We start from the raw sequence: 10,731 nt of genomic DNA, 5'->3' as shown, positions 1-10,731 counted from the left end.
TGTTCTGCCTCTGAACCAAGCCACGGTGTTGCCAGTGCCCAGCAGTGATGGAAGAAGTATTCAGATTATCTGCTTGAGTAAGTGTAGAAATGCCATAGAAGCTTTAGCCCCCCTATAGAGCGTTGCAGTCCCGCCCCCTTTCATGACGACGCAAAGCCCAGGAAATGAATCCCAATGCATTTTTCCCATATACATTTCAAAAAGTATTTATTTAAAGACCTTTTAAGCGTCGTACGAAGCCAACTCGAGTCGTGACAAATCATGACAACAAACACAATATTTTGGACCAAACAAATAATTACAAAGAAGAAAAACAACAAAAAAAGTGTTGCCGTTTTTTTCTACTTTCTAATTCTTTGTTTGGCCCAAAACATTGTGTTTATTGTCATGATTTGTCACGACAAGAGTTGGCTTTGTCCGCGGCGTAAACGTCTTTAAATAAATACTTTGAGGAAAATGAACGGGGATTTCTTTTCCGGGTCTCTCGAGGGGGCGGGACTGCGACGCTCAGTATAGCCGTGATCAATGCAGAATGCAGCCTACTGAATCATGTCTCCAAAACCTCACAATATAACATTTCGTGCTGGTAGGTTGCGGTAGGTCAGTAGACGTGTCTACTGGACCATTGAATACTCTGATTAAACAGATTTTGTCCCTTTCAATGCATTGATGGCATTCGAATCCGCTATGAAAAATGTTCAAACTTAACTAAGACTAACAATTCTTTTGAAATATTTGATTGTCAAAACAGCTAGATCTGCTGTTTTCGCCAAACGTAAGCCAAATGTTCGTCTATTTGTCTCGCATATTACATGCCCAGACTAGGGGGACTATAGAGATTAAGGTACATTACTTGTGTGATGTGATACTGTGGCAGGAGGATGAAGCTGTGATGAAAGCGGAGTAACATGAGGATGCTATAGGCTCAGGGTGAATGAAGTCACTGCGGTGAAAACACGTTTAGCTTTCAGAGTCATGAGAGACTGGACCAGCAAAGCCCTGCTGGGGCACGAAACACATGTCGTTTGAACCTCGTCCGGTGTGTGTCGTGTGTAATTTTGTTGATGTCGTGGTGACGCTGTATAAAACTAATTATTTCCATAGTTATCTCCACCAGGCTGATACGCTTCTGTGCTTTACACAGAAGGATACAAACGCGGGGTCTGGGGCAAAAACAATGTGATGAATTAATTGCCTGATATGATGATAAGAGCGCCCCTCGCTTCACACGAGTGTGATTTCTATAAAACCTGCCGCTTTTCAAGCAGCTGGCAAAAATCACACTAGTGTGATGTGAGGGGCGCCTTTGGGGGTCACCCACCGTGTCACTGGAAGCACCCACATGACGTCACTGGAGGCACGCACAAAGCTAGGAGCACACATGAAGCAAGGCCTTGGAGGGGCGCTGCGCTACTGTTTTGTAATTTTGTACAAGAATCAAAAGTAAAAATTGTGCTTGCCTTTCATGTGTGTACACACGCGATTGTGGCTCCACACTCAGAGTCAATAATGAGCGTCACAGTCTCCCAGCAGGCTGTCCGTCATGTAGTTGACGTGCAGCACGTCCTGGTAGTACTGCTTCTCCACGGCCGTGTTGACCGTCCACGCCACCAACGCCACCCGCTTCCGGGCCCAGTATTGGACGTAGTCCGGCGAGATGGAGTCCTTCTGCACCAGAATGGCGGAGGTTCCACACAGCCTCCAGAGCAGGTGGTGGTGCGCCCAGTCCAGCAGCACGTCCATCAGGGTCGCCCAGCGGTGTCGCCACAGCGACGAGAAGCGTGGGATGCCGTCCCCGAAGCGGCTCAGACTCCACGGCCGGTGGGTCAGCGCGGTGACCACGTCCGGGTCGGCCTGCCTCATCCTGTAGATGACCCTGGGCTCGAAGGAACAGACCACGCTGGTGTCGTAAAGCGCCGGGTGCTTCATGTATAGCTCCTTAAGCACTGCCGCCGCCTGGTCCGCGTGGCCTTTGACGTCAAAGTAGATCGTCAGCCCGAGTTTGAGGCATTCCTCCACCGCCTCCTCCAGCGTGGGGACCTTCTCGCCGGCGAACGCGTCCCTGAGTCGATGTTTGGCGGCCGCGTCCAGCTTAGCCAGCTGGAAGAAGCTCATCTGGCTGAGCTCGCCTGAGCCGTCGGTCGTGCGGTCCACCGTGTCGTCGTGCATCAGAACGGCGACGCCGTCCGCCGTGAACCCTACGTCCAGCTCCACGCCCGACGCACCGTTCTTGCTGGCCTCCCGTATGGCCGCCACGGTGTTCTCGGGCGCGTCGTGTCCCCCGCCGCGGTGGGCGATCACGGACACCATGGGAGAGCCCGTATCTCCGGCAGGTCGGATCACCTGGCGCGCATTCCACGGTGGCGCCTGACGGAACCGGAACGCCGGCCAGAGGACATACAAGGCGGCCACGAGGCCGCAGAACCGTAACGGACTTCTGGGCACCAGCAGAGCCACGGCGAACACGAGCGTGAAAAGAGTCCAGTCATCTTCGAGCTGACACAACATGATGTCTACGGTTGCGCCTTTGTCCGACTAACTTCCTGTTCCTTCCTTCAACTCGCAAGTCTCGTAAACTGTCATCTTCTGTCTTTGTGTCTGAGAACGACTCGACGACATTGTCATTACTGTACAAAGGAGTTACATGGAGCTAGGTTGGGTTTGTGGCTGATAACCTTTGACCGGAATCACGGCGAGTTTTATAGTCGGTCAGTTATTCAGTCAATTCTCAAGATACATGAATCTACACATATGCTTATATATGGGCAACAGCAGTTCTGGACTACTGGATCAGCATTCCCATATTTGGGCATATTGGTGGTATTGATTGGTTTGCCGGTTTGTGAAAGAGTTCACGGGCCTCGCAGAATTTGCCCAGCCCACAGTCCGGGGAATCGTCCGCGACTTCACAGAGGCCACCAATTTATAGATGCACAACACACACACACACACACACACACACACACACACACAGATTTTGCACATTTCTGAGGGGTGCTATGCGCAACTTTGTGTGTTTGTGTGTACCCCATATAGGGATGATTTGATTGGCTGAGCAATCTGTGTAACCCATAGCAATGATTTGATTGGCTGAGCACGGAATGTGATGTATGATTATGTATGATGATAAGAGCACCCCTCACTTCACACAAGTGTGATTTTTAGTTTATATTGTTCTGCAGATCAGGTTAGGAATATAGTTTTGACAGAGGGGCGCTAGCTTTCCGGGTTTGTGTAATCACAAACATTGAAGACAAAAGTGATGACGCAAAAATGAGGACGCAAATTGTGATTGGCCGGAATGAGATGATGTTGATAAGAGCGCGGAGCGCCCCTCACTTCACACGGGTGTGATTTTTAACTATATTAAGCAGAATAAAAGCAGGAGTTATGCAGTGCTGTCACTCTGCACAGTGCAGATGTGACAGTTGAAATCCTGCCAAAACTGAGTTCAACATCTTGATTGTTGCTCATTTGATATAAAGCACATTCTTTGTTTTCATAATTAATACATACGTATTGTCCAGTCCTACTATAAATGCACCACGTCTCTGTGTGTCTGCATGCGTGCGTGCGTGCGTACGGTTGTAATGCACGTAACTCGACAACCGTTTGCCCCACCGACTTCACATTCGACACACGCAGTCCACACCCCCGCAGGGAGTGCACTACGTGCAGTGCCCGGTATCGAGTCGGGTGGACCCATGGTTCTCCAGAACCACCACAAAAGGCTCTTAAAGTCTCTGGTCAAGCTCTGCCAGTGGGCCTAATCAGCCTAAATCCCCTCACCTGTGCAATTTCCGGCATCTGCCTCGGCCAATTGATTGTCATGGCAACCCCACACCTGCAAATTGATTACTTAACCAGTCAGTTTGCACTCTTCACACACAGGCAGACTGGCAGATACAGAGATCTCCATGTGGGACACACAGACAGACAGACCGGTGCTATGACAAGTTGACAACGGGTATTATTACGCTCCCAAGTTGCATCGCTCTCAAGTAGACCGGTGGCCAACGGGCACGTATAGGTCTAGTATGTCTAATGAGAGGTTCAGCTTTAAATGTAATGTAAGCCATTGGTTCTCAAAGTGGGGTCCTGGGACCCCCAGGGGTCCTTGAGAGAGTTCCAGGGGGTCCCCAGCTAAATGATAGTTAGGAACCAAATAGACCCTTATGGACCCATAAGGGTCTAATTAACACTGATTTTACGGTATACATTGGGCGTCCCAGAGGTAGAAATGCCATTAAATGGGGGTCCGTAGACTAATGCATGTCAAACTGGGGGTCCTTGACATTAAACAGGTTGAAAATCACTGCTAGAGCTGTAAAAATATTCTCTTATGGGGGTCCCTGGCATATCTCTTAAAATGGGGTTCCGCAGGCTAATTATTAGTGTCAATTTGGGGGTCCTTGACATGAAAAAGTTTGGGATCCACTGCTGTAAGCTGAGATGTCGCTGCAGAACAGTTTAGGAAAGGATGATCTGTTGAGTTTGTATACGCTCTGTTTTCACTCTCTCTACCCTCTTTCTCTCTCTCTCCAATTGCCCTTTCTTTTTTTCTCCACCTCCCTTTCTTACCCTTCCTTCTCTCACACCCCCACTCCCTCCTCCCTCACCCTTTTTCTTCTAGCTATCCTTTCTCCCTCCCTCCCTAGCTCCCTCCCTCCCTAGCTCCCTCCACCTCTCTCTCTCTCTCTCTCTCTCTCTCTCTCTCTCATCACTTTACCTCACAGGTTGACCCGTCAACAATCGCTCTACAGAAAGCCACTCCCACCTCCAGTGATGTCACAGGTGTTAGGTGGAGGGGTGTTCAGGTTATTTAAGGAGCCCTGTCTCTCTCCGGACGACCGAGACTGATTTTGCATCACATACTCCGGCAGCTCTCTCAACCCGTCGAGGATTAATGTCACACGATCGTTTTTCTTTTTAGATTACACAATTTGGGAAAAAAGTGAAAATATTTAAAAGAAATTATCAGCTGGAAAGCTTGGATTGGAAAACAATATTGGTGTGTTTTCTTTTGGTGGATTATTAGAGTTGGCGGTAGATTTGTGTGTGTGTGTGTGTGTGTGTGTGTGTGTGTGTGTGTGTGTGTGTGTGTGTGTGTGTGTGTGTGTGTGTGTGTGTGTGTGTGCGTGTGCGTGCACGTGCTTGTGCGTGCACGTGCTTGTGCGTGCAGAGGTCATTTCAAACACCTGCTGTGACTTTGAGATGCTGAGATCACTGACTGGCTGATGACTGAATTCTATTATTGGGCTGACTTGTTGCTGGCTGCTTGCTGGAATGGCTGTTCATTTCTGCTTGACTGACTGGCTCACCAGCACTGTAAAATCCTTAGCGTTATCCATTTGGGACAATTTTGTATTCTACTCAGGATTAATTGAGGACTTTTTATTGCGTGAATCACTGGCTGACTGCTAGTCTGACCCATCTACTGTACAAGCTCACCTTGTGAGTGTGCAGACTGGCTATTTTTGGCGAAGAGATTTGGTATAGTTGGCGGGCGGAAAGTAGGATTTAAGTCAGTGGTTCTCAAAGTCTCTCAGGGTTCCTTGGGGTGTGGGGGGGGGGGGGGGGGGGGGGGGGTTCTAAATTGACCGTTACAAGTTTGTAACTCTGACAGTATGCTGTCAGAGTTATGGGGCATCTTTGAAATGAGACATTTTGAGAACCACTGGTGTGACCGATGGCTTATTGATAGCGATGTCTCGATCACGTTTCTTTTGCTCCCGATCCGATTCCGATCATTTTGATTTTGAGTATCTGCTGGCTGATACCGATTTTTCCCAATCCGATATTTGTTTTTTTATATAAGACGTTTGGGAATAAAGGAATGCCCAGCACACACAAAAAATCCTTTTCACGTGTTTATGTACCTCTGATGGACAATGGACGTATAATATTGAAACTAGGGATCACGTTTTATTTGCTCCCCATCCGATTCCGATCAGTTAGAAAATGATGTGATCGGCCCCCGATTTTCGTTCACGTGATCGAATCGGGACAACCAAACTTAATTGAGTAGTGGGCTGACTGACAGGGTGACACATTTGTCTGCTTTATTGACTGACTGAAATATGCCACCTGTGACACATGTCACCTGCATTTGTACACCTTCAAGAACTTACAAAGTTGATCAATTAAGGATGTTGCAGTGTGAAGCGGCTAATTGCTTCTGGAAGGTTGTGTGTAGGAGTGCAGTCGGAGACGTTGATTTGAATAATGTGTTTGTTTGTTCGTTTGCAGTTGTTATGTCCATCATGGAGCCGTCTGCTGTGCTACATCTCCTAGGTAACGACAGTTCAGCTAGAATAATATATCTATCTGTTTGATTGATTTCTGTTTTCTGTATAGAATATTGTCACTGTCGGGGGGGAGGGGACTTTTTATTTAAAACATTTTAAAATTGGATTGGCTATATATTCGTTGCTTTTGTCTTGTATGATGAAGTTTATTTATTTGGTTTCTGCCTGACAGTAACTATATCTATATCTTTCTTCTATTGTTTTCTGTTTTGTGTAGAATATGATAAATGTACTCAGGCCGAGATATTGCGGAACTCGCTATCGGTAGAATTCTACAATTTTATTTATTAGCTTTGCTCGCTTTTAAATACAGCTAAAAAGTACATACAGTAATCCGATATTCATAAATTATTCTGAAGGCATTTTCTCTACTGTCCTCTGTCAGATGTAACATTACAGATCAACTGTTTAACCTAGGGACGTCCCCATCACGTTTTTTTGCTCCCGATCCGATTTTGAGCATCTGCCGATACTGATTTTTCCCGATCCGATATTTATATTTTATAGAACACATTAATGCCATATCACAATAGTATAATATCCAAATCACAGACAATTCCCAGTGTAATATCATGATATGGATATCATATTGATACTAGGGGTGTCCCGATCACGTTTTTTGGCTCCCGATCCGATTCCGGTCATTTGAAAATGACGTGATCGGCCACGATTTCCAATCACCCGATCCGATTGGGACAACCCTAGTTTAACCCATTAAGACCGATTTTCTAAACGCCTTCTAAAAATCCTAATCCTAAAACACAACCTTGTATTTTTTAAAACGATTTAAAATAGTGAAAATAGCCGATCTACCTACAGCTTGTAGATCTGCTATTTTCAATACTTTTGTGCAACACTCTTGTATGACGAAGAAAGGCTTTAATTTATTTAAAAAAAAAAGAAAACCGGTGTCTACTGTCTGGTACACATTTGAAACTCAGAGAGACAAGGTTTCTGCCGGACAGTGGTACAGTATAGGCTTTCCAGGTCGAAATGCGTTAAGATGATCTCAGATCACAACAGACACTGTTCCCAGGGCACCCTCTCCTCAAAACGCACGTGTGCACACACACACACACACACACACACACACACACACACACACACACACACACACACACACACACCATGCCACCCCTTACCCCAACATTCTTCAGCAGCTGATTGAAAGGATCAGTTGATACAGTTATTTTCTTTCTCAAACCTTGTTAGATGATACAGTAGTATAGAGAGACAGTAGCAGGGCAGACAGAAGGGAGACATGCCAGACGTCATGGGAGTCACGTTCTATCACTGGTCCTCGCGACTCACAAGGAGCATGTGGTCCCTGCGTGTAGCCACCAGACAGCCCCGTTGGAAGGCTTGAAACGCTTTCTCTTTCTGTCTGTCTGTCTGTCTGTCTGTCTGTCTGTCTGTCTGTCTGTCTGTCTGTCTGTCTGTCTGTCTGTCTGTCTGTCTGTCTGTCTGTCTGTCTGTCTGTCTGTCTGTCTGTCTGTCTGTCTCTCTCTCTCTCTCTCTCTCTCTCTCTCTCTCTCTCTCTCTGTCTTGAAAACTCTTGAAAGTTTTCTTGAAAGCAAGAGAAGACCAGATAAGGTGCAGGGTCTGGGGTGGGTTGATCCCTTGTTGATGGCACAGGGGTTGATGGCACTGGGGTGGGTTGATCCCTTGTTGATGGCACAGGGGTTAATGGCACTGGGGTGGGTTGATCCCTTGTTGATGGCACAGGGGTTAATGGCACTGGGGTGGGTTGATCCCTTGTTGAGGCACAGGGGTTAATGGCACTGGGGTGGGTTGATCCCTTGTTGAGGCACAGGGGTTAATGGCACTGGGGTGGGTTGATCCCTTGTTGATGGCACAGGGGTTAATGGCACTGGGGTGGGTTGATCCCTTGTTGATGGCACAGGGGTTAATGGCACTGGGGTGGGTTGATCCCTTGTTGATGGCACAGGGGTTAATGGCACTGGGGTGGGTTGATCCCTTGTTGATGGCACAGGGGTTAATGGCACTGGGGTGGGTTGATCCCTTGTTGAGGCACAGGGGTTAATGGCACTGGGGTGGGTTGATCCCTTGTTGAGGCACAGGGGTTAATGGCACTGGGGTGGGTTGATCCCTTGTTGAGGCACAGGGGTGGGTTGATCCCTTGTTGAGGCACAGGGGTTAATGGCACTGGGGTGGGTTGATCCCTTGTTGAGGCACAGGGGTTAATGGCACTGGGGTGGGTTGATCCCTTGTTGATGGCACAGGGGTTAATGGCACTGGGGTGGGTTGATCCCTTGTTGAGGCACAGGGGTTAATGGCACTGGGGTGGGTTGATCCCTTGTTTATGGCACAGGGGTTAATGGCACTGGGGTCGGTTGATCCCGTGTTGAGGCACAGGGGTTAATGGCACTGGGGTGGGTTGATCCCTTGTTGAGGCACAGGGGTTAATGGCACTGGGGTGGGTTGATCCCTTGTTGAGGCACAGGGGTTAATGGCAGCTCGCATCAAAGTACAGTCACTATTGATGGCACCTTACAAATAAAAGAAAGAAAGAAAGAAAAAAGTTTGCATCTGTGATTTTAAATGGTTAGGTTTGTGGCTTTGGAAAAAAGGTTTTAATAAAGCTTTGAAATCTAAAATCTCTTTCTTTCTTTCTTTCTTTCCAGGTGTTGTGTGTCTGGCCTGCTCAGCCTTGGGCTCCCCATCCTCTGGTGAGTACATTTACGTCAATTACAATATTTAAGTATTAGTAGTAACTTTTACGTTTATTTATTTATTTGTTTGTTTAATTACTTTTTATTCTACTAAAATTATTTGACATGCAGCTTTGGATACTGATTATTTTATTCTGATCTCCCAGCTCTGATCTATACAAGCTCAGCTATTTTTTGACAAGGTTTGACAACATGTGGAACGAGTAGGTGTATTGTGATAATGCCATAGCCTATCATCTGTGATGCTGCATACACATTTTTATATTGATTTTATAATAATATGTTCTCCATAAGCCCTTGGGGCTTTATATATATTATTTTATTTAGCCTACTTCAGTTTTCAACTATTTTCTGTGTAATAAATAACCACTGCAACCCCAGCTTCACAGGGGGAGCATTAGCCAAAGATAGCTATTTTGTGTGATTTTGGTGTAGACGGGAAAAGATCTCAAAAGTACAGTTGTCACTCAAATCCAGTCCAGTTCTTTAAGACTGGAGGTTTAAAGGGATATTTCACTTAAAAAAACCTTTTGGTCATATTATTGTCTACTCAGGCTTATGTGAACACCCCAGACAGTTTTTAAGTTGCTTGATTCAGTATTTAGATATTTGATATTCATTTTAGCTGCCCCGCCCTTTCATATACAAACCCATTATAACTTCAAACTCCATTTTAACCATGATAGCTTCATCGAAAACACCCAATGTTTTTTTCTGGTGACTGATATTGTCCTATTGTCCAATGACGAGAGGGGGCCGTGTTTTTTCATTTATTTGTAATAATTATTTTTGATGTTTTAGTCTCCTCCGGCTGTTTGGGGTGCTCACATAAGCCTGTGTATAGACGATAAAATTACCAAATTAAACTAAAAAGCTGCGTCCCGTTCCGTCTCAGTGCCGTACCCTATCAGCTGTTCCACCCGTGGAGCTGACCTGACGGCGGACGGCCAGGTGGTTCTGTGTCCGTCGGACTGTGGACTGTCCCGTCTGTCTGTGTTTGGAACCGGAACCTACGCCTCCGTGTCCAGCATCTGTGGCGCTGCTCTGCACCGGTAAGCCTGTATTATAGAGCCTACATACAGTATGTACCTCCCACTATCTCTGTAGTGGTAAACCCGTATTATAGAACCTATAGTATAGAGCGTCGCAGTCCCGCCCCCTACCAGGGCCCAGGAAATGATTCCCCGTTCATTTTCCTCATCGAAATTTCAAAAAGTATTTATTTAAAGACCTTTTAAGCCTCATACAAAGCCAACTCGAGTTGTGAGAAATCATGACAACAAAGTGAACACAATTTTTCGGACAGAACAAATAATTAGAAAGAAGAAGAAATATATATAGGCCTATGGCTAATGTAGATCTGCTATTTCTCAGGTGCGTTTCACAAACAAATAGAGGGTTTTACCACTTAAGTTATTGTGGGGGAAAGATTGTGGAGAAAGCTTTCGCTGAAAATAGCCAACCGATAAGCTCAGTGCCAATCTGCTATTTTCGGCGAAAGCTTTCTCCACAATAACAGAAAGCAGAAAAAGAGACCTGCAGGTACTCCGCTCAACCATATGTGTGAGGTGTTGAAGGCACATACATACTCGACTGAGATGTCACTTACCCCTCTTGCTGTCCAGGGGGCTGCTGGGGTCTGGGCCGGGGATGGTCAGAGTCCACAAACTGCAAGGCCGGTCAAACTACCTGAGCTCCTACACACACGGCTTCCAGTCCCAGGCTCTGTC

At 46.5% G+C, this 10,731-nt stretch overlaps 2 protein-coding genes across 2 annotated transcripts in view; one reads left to right on the top strand and one right to left on the bottom strand.

Annotated features, from left to right (window-relative positions):
• Positions 1-1,503: 1,503 nt before the first annotated feature.
• Positions 1,504-2,508, bottom strand: LOC306941792 (glycerophosphodiester phosphodiesterase 1-like; the record flags this gene model as incomplete). Its single annotated transcript, XM_079527435.1, has 1 exon — positions 1,504-2,508. The coding sequence occupies one exon, from the start codon at positions 2,506-2,508 to the stop codon at positions 1,504-1,506; it is 1,005 nt and encodes a 334-aa protein (XP_079383561.1).
• Positions 2,509-4,888: 2,380 nt separating this feature from the next.
• Positions 4,889-10,731, top strand: part of coch (coagulation factor C homolog, cochlin (Limulus polyphemus)) — a 17,835-nt gene continuing 11,992 nt past the window's right edge. The window contains exons 1-5 of the mRNA XM_079527827.1: positions 4,889-5,046; positions 6,250-6,294; positions 8,954-8,998; positions 9,897-10,053; positions 10,627-10,731. The exon at positions 10,627-10,731 is cut by the window's right edge and continues 29 nt beyond it. Of these exons, the coding sequence (XP_079383953.1) occupies positions 6,255-6,294; positions 8,954-8,998; positions 9,897-10,053; positions 10,627-10,731 (347 nt within the window). The 5' untranslated portion in view covers positions 4,889-5,046; positions 6,250-6,254. The remainder of the gene's footprint in view (positions 5,047-6,249; positions 6,295-8,953; positions 8,999-9,896; positions 10,054-10,626) is intronic.

Source organism: Electrona antarctica (assembly GCF_951216825.1).
Source record: "Electrona antarctica genome assembly, chromosome: 18".
In the NCBI taxonomy this organism is placed as follows: Eukaryota; Metazoa; Chordata; class Actinopteri; order Myctophiformes; family Myctophidae; genus Electrona; species Electrona antarctica.
Note: the sequence above shows the minus strand (reverse complement) of the source record. Positions and strands in the feature narration are given on the sequence as shown.